We start from the raw sequence: 17,216 nt of genomic DNA, 5'->3' as shown, positions 1-17,216 counted from the left end.
TCCTTTTGACAGTTTTGGATAGATCCTCCAAGAAGAAACTAAACAAAGAAATATTAGACTTAAACCTGACCCTAGAACAAATGGATTTTACAAACTTCTACATAACATTTCACCCTAATAAAACTGAATATACATTCTTCTCACCAGCCCACAGGTCATCCTCCAAAATAGATCATATGCTAGGACACAAGTCTAACCTCAGCAAATTTAAAAGTATAGAAATTATTCCTTGTGTCTTCTCGGACCACCATGGAATAAAAGTTGAACTCAACAGCAATGGGAATCTTTATAAACAAAGTTATGCAAACTGAATAATCTTAGGCTGAATGAGAGCTGGGTCAAAGACAAGATTAAGAAGGAAATCACCAAATTTTTAGAACAAAATGATAGCAAAGACACAAATTATCCAAACCTGTGGGATACTGCAAAGGCAATCCTAAGAGGGAAATTTATAACATTGGAAGCCTTCACCAAGAAAACAGAAAGAGAGGAAGCCAACAACTTAATGGATCATCTCAAGCAACCGGAAAAGGAAGAACATTCCAAACCCAAACCCAGCAGAAGAAAAGAAAGAACCAAAATTAGGGCAGAATTAAATGAAATTGAAAACAAAAGAATCATTCAGAAGATCAATGAAACAGAACTATATTGGCTGATTTTAGATTGTTAAACCTTCTGAAATAAACCCTACTTGGTCATGATGTGTCACTGCCCTTTTTATATGTTGCTGAATTTAGTTTGCTGATTTTTTTTTAGGTATCTTTGCAATTGGTTTTATAAGAGATACCATGTGATCTGTTATTTTTATATAACATCTTTTGTTTTATTATCAGGATAAACACTGGTTTTATAAAATGATTCAAGAAGTATTTCTCTGTTTTCTATTTTCTAAAAAGATTTTTGTACAACTGGCATTATTTCTTCCGAAAAGTTTATTAGAATTCACCAAAGTTGAACCTGTAGTACTACTTTAATTCCACTGCAGTCAGAAACTTACAATTTCAGTCATTCTAAATTTATTGAGATGTGTGTTACTTCATATTACCCTTGACTTATTTCATTGGTCAAAAGTGAGTCACAAGTCCCACCTACACTCAGTGCTTAAGAACTATAGAAGAGCATGGGTACCAGGGAACAGGAAATTGGAGGCCACCTTAGATTCTGTGCATCCAAAAGTACTTTTAAATACTCCATTTTATATCCACTGTTGGTTGACAAACTATACTTTTATTTCAACCACCACATCAAGATACATTATAATCAAATTCCTAAAAATAAAGACAATGTCTTAAAAGGAAAGAAAAAAGATATATTGTATCCCTCTTCTGTGTCCAATTACATGGACATATATTAAACTGCTTAATATTGTCCTATAAGTCTCTGAGGCTGTGTTTTTGTTTTTTGTTGTTGCTGTTATTTATTTTCAGGTTAATCTTTTATCTCTCCATGCTTCTTTTAGACTAGCTTTCATTGCATATATTGAAGCTCACTGATTGTTTTCTTTCACAGTGCCCCATCAGCACCTGATCCCATCCAATGCATTTTTCACTTGAGATGCTGTATTTTTTAACTTCTGAAGTCTAATTTGGTTCTTTTTGCTTTGCTTATTCTTTTTTTCTGAGATTATCTCTTTGTAAGTATAAAATGGAGTGGTTTTTAGTATATTCACTAAGTTATAGCCATCACTATTATCTAATTAAGAACATTTTTGTCACGCCCCATTCTCTCCTCCCCTAGCCCCTGGAAATCACTAATCTCTATCTATTGCACATTTGCCTACTTTGGACATTTCATATACATGGAATTACACAGACTTTTGTCTTTGGCTTCTTTCACTTAGAATATGTTTTCAAGGCCTTGAGGTTGCGGGTCAGCGAGAACCACTGCAGTGAGTCCGTCACGGGTCCAGCGCGAGCGTGAGGCTGCAGCCCCCCAGCCGCCCAGCCCTTTCCCTCTTTTCTGCCTGTCTGCCTCTCCTCCCTGTCGGGGTCTCTTCCTCCTGCGCTCTCCGTCTGTGAATCTCGACCTTAATTTCTCCCTGCCCGCTCCCTCAGTCACCCAGCCGGCGCGGGCCCTGCGGAGCCGCCTCCCCCCCCACCCTGCACCCCCTTCCCCTGGGCGACCGGAGGGCCGCAGCTGGGCCTCCTTCACCGCTTCCTGCTGGAGCCGGTCTCAGTGCCGACACTTCTCCACGCAAACGAGCCTCCGACCCGCCGAGCAAAATGGGAAATGAGGCAAGTTATCCTTTGGAAATGGGCTCACACTTTGATGCAGATGAAGTTAAAAGGTTAGGGAAAAGATTTAAGAAGCTTGATTTGGACAATTCTGGTTCCTTGAGTGTGGAAGAGTTCATGTCTCTGCCTGAGTTACAACAGAATTCTTTAGTACAGCGAGTAATAGATATATTCGACACAGATGGGAATGGAGAAGTAGATTTCAAAGAATTTATCGAGGGAGTCTCTCAGTTCAGTGTCAAAGGAGATAAGGAGCAGAAGTTAAGGTTTGCTCTTCGTATCTATGACATGGATAAAGATGGCTAGATTTCCAATGGGGAACTCTTCCAGGTGTTGAAGATGATGGTGGGGAACAATCTGAAAGATACACAGTTACAGCAAATCGTAGACAAAACCATAATAAATGCAGATAAGGATGGAGATGGAAGAATATCCTTTGAAGAATTCTGTGCTGTTGTAGGTGGCCTAGACATCCACAAAAAGATGGTGGTAGATGTGTGGCTCTTTTTAAAGAGTACCACCCAACACTTCTGCTTTCTCATCCATCTCTGAAGATCTGCTCAAGATGCCCAGCAATGCTCTCTGTGTATTCAAATGGAAGCATTTTTCTCTCTGAAGCCACGTTTTCCAACAGGAGCCTCATGAAGCCAACCAAGTGTTATTGAACTCTTACTCTCTCAATAACTCAGTGTAGCACTTTAAAGTCTGAAGGACAGCAACATGAAAAGAGCATATCAATGTGGTGGAGAAAGGAAAGGGGTTGGCTTTTTAATTTATTTTTCTTCATCTTTTATAACAAGAAAGTATCTATATATACATATGTAAATATTTATATATAGATATATGTAGCTTTCTATATATGTAGTAGGTTGGCTTTAATTTAATATACTTGATTCAGAAACAAAACAATAGAGTAAAAGTGCCAAGCAGAACATAAAACATCCTCACTTTTATTTCACACAGTTTTATATATAGATAGAAGATTGTACAATTTGAGCCGGGTGTTAGGCCAGCTGTTTTCCTTTTCCTGTGCTTTCTCCTTTGAGAGATTGACAAAGCATTTGTTAATGTCTTATTATTTACCTTAATTACATTTTTGTAACAAAGGAGTCTGTAACTTTATTTATACTTAAGAATATATTTCCAGGGACTACGTCTCACTGCTGAGCAGCTTTTAATATACCTCTCCTTGAGGAGAAAGTATAGTTCAGCGCTACTGCCAAGAGCTAGTTCTTGTGTGCATATGTAACTGCACAGGCTTATGGCTGCTTCATTCTGTTACTTTATAACTAGGAGCCATTGCATTTACTGAATGTCCCTGAGTAAGTGTAAGTTACCAGTTGTGATTTTATACATAAAGGCCAGAAGCTATCTTAGGCAGTCGTGATTTATTATATGCATTACTTAATGAAGAATACCTAAAATAATCATGTAACTGCTTAGGATATCCATTTGTTTCATTAAATGGGTAAATAATTTGTCATTAAACTTGTGTTTGAACCATGAATTTCCCTTTATGTTTCAAAAGACTTGCAGCAAATAAAAACTGGGGACATTTAATGTGCATACATGTACTAAACACCCATATATATTTGTGATTAAAATGGGAGAAATCTTGCTAATTATATGTCACAGAAGAGCAAAATTCTATTCAAATTTGTACCTCTCTTTACTGTAAGGCATAGAGAATGCATGACGGTTTTTCCTTGATTTGCCCATATAATTGATAATGGGTGATAACTTAATAGGTGTGTGTGATATAAAAGTAGTATATCCTGTTCTACCACTTGATGTATCCCTTCCCTTTTCTGCAAAGGTACTATCGGCTGGAAGAAAAACATTTTGGTTAGCTTTGTATGACAGTAGTCTTTCCCGATATAGTTTTCTATAAAAACTGGTTTTATAATCATGAGTGGAAAAGGGCAGGTTGAATCGAGGTGACTGAGCGCACCTGCCTGCCCTCGCTGTTCCTTCAACTGAGTGCTGCACATCATGGGCTCTGTCTGTGAGAGAAAAATCCCGGTGCTTGGTGTCCTTGCATGACATGGAGTTTTGCATGTAGATCAATTTAAAATGTACCTCTTGTTTACATAATTTGCATAATTTTAAAAGACAATGTTGCCAAACTTTGGAAATGTTAACATTCAAACTGAAAATCTCCACTTCATGTAACTTCTTCCTCTGGATCAGTACGTGGCTTATAATCCCAGCCAGTGGTTTAATCTGTTCCAGTGTCAACTGCCATGTGCTCTGCTTCAAGGGGGAACCTAGTCTTTTGTGAATTTTTTGTACATAAGTATTTGTTACAGATATTTTAGCAAATGCTTTCTATTTCTCTTGCTTGTGCATATCTTGGCTGGCGTTACAGAAAAATAGTGCAGACATTATTTCCTTACTGGGGAATGGGTTTGTTTCCTTTTCTTTCTTTTTTTAGTTTGTGTGTGGGTTGGGTAGGGGAGGGGTGGTTTATGTTGAATGTTTAGTTTTTCTTCTGCATGATACGTCATGTTGTGGGATCTTTAGAAAACTTCATACTGTATGAATAAGAAAATAAAATATTTGAAACTTGAAAAAAAAAAAGAATATGTTTTCAAGATTTGTCTAAGTTGTAGCATATAATAATACTGCATTCTTTCTTATGACTGAATAATATACCAATTGTATGGATGCATTTTGTTTGTTTATCATTTGATGGACATTTTATGTTTCTACTTTGCAGCTATTCTGAGTAATGTTGCTATGAACATCTGGGTACAAGCTGTGGATATATGTTTTCAATTCTCTTGGGGATATACCTAAAAGTGGAGTTGCTATATCAGGCGGTAACTCTATGTTTAATTTTTTGAGGAAATGCCAAACTGTTTTACAAAATGGCTATGCAATTTTATAATCCCATGAGCAAGGTATGAGTGTTACAGTTTCTCCACATTCTCACTAACACATATTCAAATCAAGAAATACATTGCAATAATACATAAGTACATAAGGTACTTAATTAAAACAAAAAAGGTTATGAAAATATCTACTCATCTTACCTACAGTGCAATCTGATATTCTGCACATTATTCTAGTTCTTACTTTTTGTTAATGCTGTTTTACTACCTAGATTTCACATCCAACATAAAGTTTCAATAGCAAGGATTTGGGGAACATTGAGTTTTGAGCTGAACTTCTCATATTACATCCAGGAATATACTGTCAGGAGTCAAAGGATATTCTGATCTTGAGTTCAGGAGATAGATCTGGGATGAAAATGTAGAATTAAAAGTCCTCCATGAAGGACCCTGGGTGATCCATGAAGTGAGTATGTGATAAAAGAGATATATGAGAAAAAGGCTGAGGTTGGGTATATCAAGTCTTTCCCGACACCAGTCCCAAGGATGTTAATTATTTTTCAATCCATTCCAATGGCAAAGCAATATTCACTTTTAGTTCTACCACTGTATCTTAGAGGGGTACATATTGCTTTTTTTAATTTGCAGGTAGAAAGACATAGATTCTCAAAATAGTTGGACCTGAGCTCTCTATTTCTGAAGAACTTCTTTCCCACTGTTGACCATTACCTAACATTTTTGTCTTTCTTCGGTAAGAGTTCACTGACAAAAGTACACTATGAAGTTCAGGAAAACAATAATTCCAAGAGGTCTTAGCTTTAAAATGCACAAGAAAGTCAACAGTTGAACACAAGAAACATCTTCATCAAGTATTTTCAAACTCTTGGAGATCATAAACTTACTAATTTTTAGAGAGTTTATTAGAGTTTTTTTAGGTTCTAGTTTAAGCAGCTCTGAAGGATATAAGCATTCTTTTTTAACCAAATCATTTCAGTGTCATAACTATTTTATTCTTTGGATTCATTTCACTTTGCTAAACACAGCTAAGAATAACTTTTTCATCTTCCATCATTTGCATAACCTCATGATTCTCCCATCTCTTCATAAAATGACCAGTCCCAAGGGTAACTTGCTTCTTGTGTTTCTAAATGACATATAATAGTGCTTACCCTAACTACAGATTATGAAGATCTATCATAAGTAGTTCTACACAAAAATCTTTCATCATTTAAGAGAAGAAATAGTTAGATATCAATTTATGATTATCCCATCTTAATTTATGCATTATTCCAATCTTCTTTTATTTTTCAAAAATAAAAAAAATAATTTAGGAGGAAAATAAGCTTTGCCCATTGCTTTAACTTTCATGTTTTCTATATGTATAATATGACAGCCATCATTGCCAGTTAACAATGAGAAAACAGGGGCCAGAAATGCTGTGATTTGTCAAAGTGGTTATAAAAAGATCAACAAACCAAGGAGCATGATGGTATTTCCATTGGTGAAATAAGAATAGAATAATGAAAAGATAATCAACAATCCACCCAAATAACTTGTGCAATCCATCTGTAACACTTTTTCAATCAGGTAGCTATATTGAAGTGAAATAAATAAATGATTGAAGGAAATAAATGATTCATTCCTTAAGATAGGAATGAATAAAATTAAAGTTAATGGAAATAGGTAATAATGTACATTACTAGAGGTTAGATCAGGAGTGGGAAACTTGCAGCCTTAAGGCCACATGTGGACTAAGTTCTTAAGTGAGGCCTTTTGACTGAATCCAAATTTATTTTTATTAATACATTTTTGTTCATCTTTTATATTTTTGTATGTTTGGGTCTTTTTTTTTTTTTTTGAAACAGAGTCTCAAGCTGTCGCTCAGGATAGAGTGCTGTGGCACCTCCAACTCTTGGGCTTCAGTGATTCTCTTGCCTCAGCCTCCCAAGTAGCTGGGACTATAGGTACCCGCCACAAAGCTCAGCTATGCTTTTGTTGTTGTTATTTTTGCAGTTGTTATTGTTGTTTAGCTGGCCCAGGCCAGGTTCAAACCTGCCAGCCTAGGTGTGTGTGGCCGGTGCCCTACCCACTGAGCTATGGGCACCACCTATCTTTTATATTTTTATTTTTTTTAAGAATATATTTATTTTTTCCCTAGTGATCCACTGCTAGAAGTCGTATAAAAGAATATATTTAAAATAGCAAAGAATAAGTGTCACACTTGGCACATTAGTAAGCCATAAGGGCTAAACTGTCAGCTGCTACACACATGATTTAGTTCTAACTTTCCCCCCGACTGGCACCACTACTGAATGAGGCTGGTTGGTCAGAGTTTATGGGAGTTGAGTATGCCAGTCTGTTATCAGCTTTGGAAAACAGTGCACCGGACTGTTTCTGTTTCAAGTGCAGTTTGTGAACAGTTATATAGCTCAACAGTATTTTTTAATTCTGTTTGCTTAACAGTCCATTATGTTAAAGAGGACCAAGAGAAGTCAGAAGGAAAAAAACATTATTTAATGAGGATTGGAAGTTGCAATATGAATAGTTGCACAGCTCAACAGTATTTTTTAATTCTGTCTGCTTAACAGCCCATAATGTCAAAGAAGACCAAAAGAAAGTGAAGAAAAAAAACAGATTGTTTAACGAGGATTGGAAATTACAATATTATCTTATTTTGGCTAAAGATAAGATGATCTGCTTGTTTTGTAATACTGAAATATCAACATTAAAGAAATTCAACTTGAAGAGAAACTTCTCTGAAGAAGACAGGCGTACGGCCTACAGACATATGAAAAAATGCTCAGCATTCTTAATCATCAGAGAAATGCAAATCAAAACTACTTTGAGATATCATCTAACTCCAGTAAGATAAGCCCACATCACAAAATCCCAAAGCCAGAAATGTTGGCGTGGATGTGGAGAAAAGGGAACACTTCTACACTGCTGGTGGGACTGAAAACTAATACATTCCTTTTGGAAAGATGTTTGGAGAACACTTAGAGATCTAAAAATAGACCTGCCATTCGATCCTATAATTCTTCTACTAGGTATATACCCAGAAGACCAAAAACCACATTATAACAAAGATATTTGCACCAGATTGTTTATTGCAGCCCAATTCATAATTGCTAAATCATGGAAGAAGCCCAAGTGCCCATCAACCCACAAACAGACTAATAAATTGTGGTATATGTACACCATGTAATATTATGCAGCCTTGAAGAAAGATAGAGACTTTACCTCTTTCATGTTTACATGGATGGAGCTGGAACATATTCTTCTTAGTAAAGTATCTCAAGAATGGAAGAAAAAGTATCCAATGTACTCAGTCTTACTATGAAACCAATTTATAGCTTTCAAAGCTATAACCCAATTATAGCCCAAGAAGAAGGAGAAAGGGGAGGAGGGAGAGGAGGGGGAAGATGGGTGGAGGGAGGGTAATTGGTGGGAATACACCCACGGTGCATCTTACAAGGGCACATGTGAAATTTACTAGGTGTAGAATATAAATGTCTTAATAACTAAGAAAATGCCGTGAAGGCTATGTTAACCAGTGTGATGAAAATATGTCAAAGGGTATATAAAACCAGTGTATGGTGCCGCATGATTGCATTAATGTACACAGTTATGATTTAATAAAATAAAATAAAATTACAGTTTTCTTTTTTTGAAATTAAGTACATTATAGTCAGATTTTTACAAAGTAATGTACATTTTTAAGTATCTATTTGGAGTTTATTGAATGCAGCCTTACTTGATTGCAGCTAAATAAATTAATGCAGCCTTCCAACATGAAGTTTCCCCACTTAAAGATTAGATGAGACTTAGGCCATGATGAGTGATTGGGGTGACAGCTACCTTTATCAACCTCTTTCCTGATCCCCAATGGTTACATCAGCTTTCTATTTTCCAATTATTAGGAGCACAAATTTTTCATTTTTGCTAAGTAAACCTGATATTCCATTGTCAACAGCAAGATATTCCTTATATGAACTCAAAAAAGAAGTAAAATATGAAGACTATTTTGAGGTCCTGGAGTTCCCAGAAAGGAAAAAAGGACCACTGTCTATTTAGCCAGAAAATAAATTCAAAATAGGTTAGTTGTAGTTGTCAAACAACCAGAGGAACAAAGAAACATGTCACAGTTCATTTTCACTAAGACGAGATACAAAAAGGAACAGGTTTACACTACGCCAAAAGGATTCAGTATACAAATCAATTGACAAGAACTTCTTACTTTAAAAAAGACATAGCAAGAGGGACTATTTTTCCAGAGATTTTTAAGGAAAAGCAAACAGGCCACCTTTGGGACATGTTTAAAAGTAGATATAAACTCACCCATGTATAAGATACGCCCTTTCCTGCAGACAGCAGTTCCAGCTGCTATAGCATTTTTATGACTCGTTTTGCTTTTTTGCTTAGGAATACCAACTGTATTGTACATCTGCATTTTTCATTTATTCCTCTCACCCAGTTAAGATTTATCTCACTGCAGTGGTATGAGAAAGGTCTTGAACTTTTCCCCCCAGAAGGTTTGTCAATTATCCTAGTGATCACTGATGTAGTTCATGTATTCAGTCTTAGCCAGCTGGGAAGATAAATTTCCATTTATTTCCACTGAAGTCCCTAATTCACCTTCATTCCGATGGTAGGCAGCAAACGTTATATTTGGGAGTGGTTCAACATCATTACATCTTACAAAAACTCCAGTCACAAGCCCTGGGCCCTGAGAGCAGACAGCACCAGCAGAAAGAACTCTGGACTAATATGGAGAAGGGCCCTCTGTCTGGTCAAGCACACCAAACAGGCACCCTCTGAAAAAAAGAACTGTCTTCCCTTAAGAATTACCATGGGATAAGGACCTTGAGATAACCTGAAGAAAATAAGGGCAGAGAAGTAACAAGGCAAAGATGGCTCACAGCTTTTAGTAGGGCTTTCTAAAAATCACTAGACAAAAGACCCAATGAATGGAAAACCTAACTTTATGGAGACTTTGAGGTTAAAAAATGCAGTGGGAGATCTCAACTTATTGAGTTAGCTCATCTAGTGCATAATCAATCTAAAGAATGTCAATAACATTTTTTAGACTTAACATTTAGGAGAAAGGGAACAACAAAGAGATATTACCTCAGTCTTCTAGCCTACCAGCAAATAAATCAGGAGTGGCAAGCTCAACTGCCTACAGGAACAGATAAATGGGATAGAAAAGTGAAGGGAGTCGGGTAGCGCCTGTGGCTCAAAGGAGTAGGGCGCCATCCCCTTATGCCGGAGGTGGCGGGTTCAAACCCAGCCCCAGCCATAAACTGCAAAAAAAAAAAAAAAAAAACTGAAGGAAGTCAAGCAAACCTAGCTTCAGAATCTGAAAAGCAATGAGGATATTGGAACCTTGGCAAACTGGAGTTCATGTCCCTGAAACACACACTTCTTCTAGAGGAGGCACTCACTATCCAGCTGCAGTAGCTTGTGCTGCTGAAAATTCAAGCCCAGAACTGTCAGATCTTCTGATTTTTCTAAAAATAGCCAGAAATATGAATTCTTACATGACTCTCCTCTTTCTTTTCTTTTCTTTTTTTTTTTTGGAGACAGAGTCTCACTATGTCACCCTGGGTAGAGTGCTGTGACATGACAGCTCACAGCAACCTCAAACTCTTGGGCTTAAGCAATTTTCTTGCCTCAGCCTCCCAAGTAGCTGGGACTACAGGTGCCCGCACAATGCCCAGCTATTTTTTGTTGCAATTGTCATTGCTGTTTAGCGGGCCTGGGACAGGGTTCAAACCCACCAGCCTTGGTGTATGTATGTGGCCAGCACCCTAACCACCAAATCTCCTAAGGCTTAGCTATTTAATTAAATTTCATTTTTAAGACACACAAGTCAAACCAGACTCATTTCTGGTGCATTAGTGGTGGTCCTCTGACCAACAGTGTGGGCTTTCAGATTACACAACCCACTGGTCACTCAATTTTCCAAAACACCCTACCCTGCTCCCATGCCCATTTGTGCTTTTTTCCCTACTTTCCTCACTATGCCACATTATTAGATGCTATACAACATAATGCACTCCAGGTGCAAAGCAAGTAAAGCGTGCTACTCAATCTCATTCACCCCATTCAAGAGTCAGCAAGTGCTTATCTTCCTATAAGGAAGATCGATTACTAGGGAAAGTTACACTTCTAGGTAAGACTCTTGAGCCAAATTAAATAATTTTAAAGGTAAGTAGAGAATAAGTCTTACATCTCCAAAAATGTCATGTTTTTTTCTTTTCTAAGAACTTTCAGGTGCCCTGTTTCACGTGTTAACAACTAACTGCACTCACACAGCTTTGAAATTGAGCCCAACCATGCTGGAAGCAAAGGAAAAAAACCTCAAAAGAAGTTCATTAAATAAACTAAAAACCACCTTCATTGAAAATGCTGTAAAATTTTTAGCTCCTACACAAAGTAAACTATTACTTACTTTAAAAACAGTTCACCAAATGACATTCTATTTCAATCAAAATTAAGTCAAAGGTTTAAGGGATGAGTGAACCTATTGGGATCTAGATATTTACCTTTTCCCACAGGCTCTAACAGGATTACTATATTAGGTAATCTTAGTTAATCATATAAACAAACTATAGTCTTCTGTAATCTAGAAGACCTTCTTCTTTCACTATGGAAAGATATTAAGAAATGGTCTTCAGTATATTCACCTGAACAGGGCTGGATAAGGCAAGGTTTCTACACCATTACTATCCACATGCATTAGTCTATTCTTGCTGATACCTGATAGCAATAAATTCCCCCACTCTGCCCATCCTTCTTCCACACTAAACCTTCTAAAGATGATTCTGCAGAGAATAGCAGGCTCAAATATCTGATACCCAGCTTTAATTCCTAGCTGCGATTAAAATAAAAAACTGTGATATAATATACCAGTAACATTATAAATATAACTGACACAAACTGAATGTTTAAAAATTTTTTCAAATCAGATTTTACTATATAAAATTATAAAACTGGAAACCAAGAAGAAAATCTAAGAAGTGATTTAATCCACTCTTAGAACTCTTCTTTTACCAGTGGCATAATGACAGTAAGTAGCTACAATGGGAATCTACTCAATTAGTCCACAGACATACTAAGTAATGACAAATTTCATCACGAGACATGATGTTCATAAGTGCATAAGCCCAAGTACAATACTCCTTGGGTGGAAACAAAATTCTAAGAAGCCCCATGGTCTCAAAACCCAATACTAAGTCTAATCCCCTCATTTGTTCCCAATATTGATCTGTCTGAAAACACTTAGTCTTATGTACATGATTTACAATTGTTATGTTTTGTTTGCTATTATCACAGAACCTACAAAAGCTTAAACTCTAAAGTACTGTGCCATGAGCTCAAACAACTTATTCATAATGGCTGATATTTCGTTAGGATATTATGGCAGCATCTATATTTTCCAAAAATAAAGTCAGAGAGAAAGAAGAAGAAAGAAAATCAAAGGGAAAATAAGGGAAGTGACAAAAAGGGAAAGAGAAAGATGGTTAAACTCCACAATATTCAGCAACAAGATTATGGTAAGTCCTACAAATTTACATAACGGAGTATGATTCCCATGTAATAATTTGGTTAAAGCAAATCTTTTGATGAGACAACAATAACACTTATTGAACAATTATAATAGCCAACAGGAAGATCTTATTTCCAAGAAGAAAGGAACAATTCAGAAAGACTAATAGCAATAATGTTGATTTTTTTCCTCTGTACAGTATAAATTCTAAAGTATAAATCTACACATATGAGGAATAATGACAAGTTTTAGTGAATAATGTTACTATATTTATTTTGCATGTCTCAAGAAATTGTTCTAAAAAACCTGTTGCTTTTATAAATAGAAATTAGATTTCTAAATGAAAATGCACCTCCCACACTTAACTATTCATGAAGTCATATCCAGAATAAACTTAGCCATGAACAGTAAATGTCAAGTTTACATTCTTCAATATCAATAAAGTTATCTACCCTTTTGTACAAAGAAGGCATGCAACATATTATTCTTTCTTAAGAAATAAAAAATATGGTGCATCTTACAAGGGTATATGTGAAACTTGGTAAACGGTCTGTGAAGCTAGTGAATGATGCCCCATGATTATATCAATGTACACAGCTATGATTTAATAAAAAAAAAAAAGAAGAAGAAGAAATAAAAAATACTGGCCTTGGTTTTGAGTTTTATAATGGAACTTAACCATTTTCTTTTATTTCTTCATAGAGCAAGACTCCAGCTATGGCAAGCACCCTATCAGTTTTTACTTTAAAAATTCTATGAATTCTGACTAATGAAGGTCTCCAGACAGTGAAAAATAAAATTATTCAGTACCAATAATGCAGATGCATATATTCACTATATTCCAACTTACCTAATACGCTTACAAAAGCATCAAAAAGATGAAATGTAAGCAGAGGCTCTTTCAAGTGACCATAGTAATCTGCTATGGTTTTAAAGACATCTTTTTCAAATCCTAAGTACATGGGCTGCTTCAAATCAGAACAGTTGGGCCCTATTTTTGGAAAAAAGAGAGAGAGAAAGATAAATAGTAATGGAGCAATTACCTCTGAGTATTATTCTCTGTGAATACACGTAGCATATACATCTGGTTATTCAAGATACACAGAAAATTTTTCATCAGGAAAATTAGCATTAATTAAATGAAGCCTATATATTTTGCTTAAACAAATGTACTTTATGTCTAAATTGAAATCTATTATAAAACATTCAGGAAAATTAAATGCTTAATGTATTTTAAAAGACACTCTTTTTTTTTTAATAATGTCCTTCTGAAAGGCATTTTTCTTAAATATTATAATTTTCTTTGAAATACTCAGTAGTTTCCCAGTCTTGATAAACTTGATCAAGACAACTACCTCATATGTGTAATATACCAGTTATAAAGCAATTTTTAAAGCTTTTCATTATTTCATTTTTGCTATATTATAAAATCCTACAGTCATAGTGAATAAATAACTTCTGCCTCTAAACTATTATTTCAGACCAATAAAAATTTTAACCTTTTAAATGATACCCTGAAAAGGAGATTTTATATCTTATCTTGTTAATTTATTCTGATTATAAACTCTCTATCTGATCTCCAACCAATCATCAAAAGACAGTTTACTGATAAATATCATAAAGTTGGAGCAAACATAAAAACCTCGAACTGCCTGGTCCTAGCCATATCTTATGCCAGCAGCAAGCAAGGCAAAATTCCACTTGTATCTGGGACCAAAAGGAGAACAAGACATGTTCTCTACAGAGCTGGCAGCAAATGCCCCCAACGATCCATTCACAAACCACAGATTTACACTGCCAAGTTGAGAGACTTAACTGGAGCCTCCTGTGCCTTAAGGAAAAATGGCCAGTAGTCCCATGAGGAAGAGTTTCGCTGGGCTTCTCCATTTCCACTACAGCATGAAGAAAGGAGTGGCACCGCACGGGCCAGTCTGGGGCCAGCAGAAGACTAAACAACTGCACCCAGATAGAACTCTACCCCCCGGAGAACAGAGCAACAGCCAAGATAAATGAAAGCAAATTCTTCCTACAGAGTTGCTGTAACTAAAGAAAGAGGATCAAGCTAAAATAGATAGTAAAACATTCTGGGCTTTCATGTTTCAAGGCCACCGAGACATTATCAAATGGCGTGATTTGTTCTCTTTTAAAACTCTCTTACCGTTCAATGTTCTTTTCTTATAAAATAACTTATTTTGGCCAAAACAAGGAAAATTGCAAAATATCTATGTGTGGTATCACATGAACCTAGCAGCAAATGCAGGCACCATGTTGCTTGTTTCCTTCTCCTATACATGCTAAGCTTAGTCTACACAAATAGTTAAGTTGGTCTGTCTCAGAAAGCAACACATTGCCTAGAATTACTCCCTCCCATGGTAAGTATGGGGTTCATTCTAAGTAGTTGTACTCCTTTGTGAATATTTCATCATCCTTGTTAAAAATATGCAAAAACCAAAAAAAGGTTTCTCTAAAAATCCAGTGCATAGTGAATCCTATGAGAGGAAACCATATTTTTAAAATCTTTTCTTTCTTAGGCATCTTGAACTTTAAGAATTTTTTAAATCTAGTTTATAATTGTTACTCTTGACAAATTTTGGAAAAAGAAAAACTTTGACTTTTTTGTATCCATTTTGGACTGAATTCTTGTGATATACATGTACAAAGAAGAAAAACATAGTTAACCTGGTTTTGCATATATTCACCCAGCATTGGAGCTGGCCAAAAACAGAAGTATCCAGGCCCACATGCACATGGCCTGTGATAAATGCAGGTGAGCCCAAAGGGAAAGAGGTGAGCAACAGACCAACAGAAAGGGAGGCAGCAGGCCTTCAAAGTATCATATCATCCATCGGCCTATGCTTTTGTTCCCTCTCAGATGACTGTAACGGGAATCTGTACTTACTAAGGATAAGAAGGACGAGAAACAGATCATGACTTCTTGGACTCAAAGTAGATTTTTAGGGTCAATGAGAATTTTGAAACACTTAGTGATTTTATAAAGCAATTTGAAAGGCTGACCTTGCCTTTTGGCTACCTTTATTCTTTGACATATAAACAAACATTTTACAATGTGCTAACCATTCATAAATCATTGCACTTGATACATGCAACACATGATCCCCGTTCCCAACGTTTGCCACCTACTGCAACACAACCTCACACCCATGGAGATCATTACTAAGCCACTTATCTCATATCTATCCTCTCCACTGTAAGTAGTCAGAGTTGTTCTAACTTGTCTGAGGATTTAGGTGTACAACTTGCCTTTGAGAAAATTATACTTTCCACTACATTTCAGTCATCATTGAAATTCAGCACCATAAACACACCTTACCATACACTTGCTAACATATTGTACATAGGTTGATTATACTGGCCGATCGACTTCCAAATCATTGGGTTGCCAAGAATTCAGAAATGGGTAATTTAACTTCCCATTTACACTTTCTATCTCATCATTGCCAAATATATAATTTAAATTTAGTTTACTTCAAATGATCTAACAGAAAGAATAAAAAGCCCTTTCGCAAGTTAAAACCACAGTACTCTACATCTCAGAAGTTCTAAAATATTAATCAAAAAACAATGAAATGTTTAACAGTTAAACCTAGAGGACTTTGGGTTTCACACAAACTAATGTTATTACTATTCATAATCAGAATGATAGTACTGAATGAACATCATTCATATTCAGGATGATATTCAAAATAACAAAATTATTTTTCAAATATTACCACTAAAATTACCTACATTAAGCTAAACAGTTATTTTAGTTTCATTCTATAATCAAACAAAACTAACTCCAGGCTAGGCACAGTGGCTCACATCTGTAACCCTAACACTCTGAGAGGCTGAGGCAGGAGGATCACTTGAGCTCAAGAATTTGAGACTAGCTTAAGCAAGAGTGAGCTCCGTTCTCTAAAACATAGAAGAAATTAGCCATGCCTTGTGGTAAGCACCTGTAGTCCCAGCTACATGGGAGGCTGAGGCAGGAGGATCACTTGAACCCTGGAGTTTGAGGTTGTTGTGAGCTAGGCTAATATCATGGCACTCTAGCGTAGGGCAACAGATCACTCTGTCTTAGAAAAAAATAAAATAAAAATAATTACAAGGAAACTTATATCTACCTCTGTAAATTCTAGTCCTATACAAAAGAAAAGAAAGAAAACTACTTTTCTGAAGTATCTGTGAGACTCAACGCCCTCTAAACCAAATATCACCACTATCAGTCAGCCAAAATAACTAGACCTTTTCTTATTAAAATCATTTGTTTCAGTTAAGCCAGTAACACTAGCATCTCCTCTATGGGTTAAGCCTTCTGAAAATCCCCAGAAAAAAACTCTTCCTTCCCAGAGTCTATGATATTCAGTGAAATGGAAACCATGCGTCTATGAAACGAATTTCATATACCTATGAAAATCTTCACAGAGACCAGCTGGGACCAGGCCCTCTCATCTCACATCCACATTACTGAAACAGTTTTTGTTTCTCTGCATGCAAGTTCTTCTTCTTCTAAGCCACAGATTCTCAACCTGTGGGTTGTGACCCCTTTGGGGAAATGACCCTTTCACAGAAGTCACCTAAGACCATCCTGCATAT

General features: G+C 36.2%; 1 protein-coding gene and 1 pseudogene across 2 annotated transcripts in view; one reads left to right on the top strand and one right to left on the bottom strand.

The window, feature by feature from the left end:
* Positions 1-17,216, bottom strand: part of DEPDC1B (DEP domain containing 1B) — a 164,262-nt gene that overhangs the window by 62,333 nt on the left and 84,713 nt on the right. Inside the window, exon 7 of the mRNA XM_053590185.1 lies at positions 13,471-13,611. Coding sequence (XP_053446160.1) covers positions 13,471-13,611 — 141 coding nt within the window. The remainder of the gene's footprint in view (positions 1-13,470; positions 13,612-17,216) is intronic.
* LOC128584977 (calcineurin subunit B type 1-like) lies at positions 2,112-4,817 on the top strand (annotated as a pseudogene). The gene has a single exon (XR_008379776.1). The product of XR_008379776.1 is annotated as a calcineurin subunit B type 1-like (transcript).

This window comes from Nycticebus coucang, chromosome 1 (assembly GCF_027406575.1).
Source record: "Nycticebus coucang isolate mNycCou1 chromosome 1, mNycCou1.pri, whole genome shotgun sequence".
Taxonomy (NCBI): domain Eukaryota; kingdom Metazoa; phylum Chordata; class Mammalia; order Primates; family Lorisidae; genus Nycticebus; species Nycticebus coucang.
This window is presented reverse-complemented; position numbering and strand designations above follow the sequence as displayed.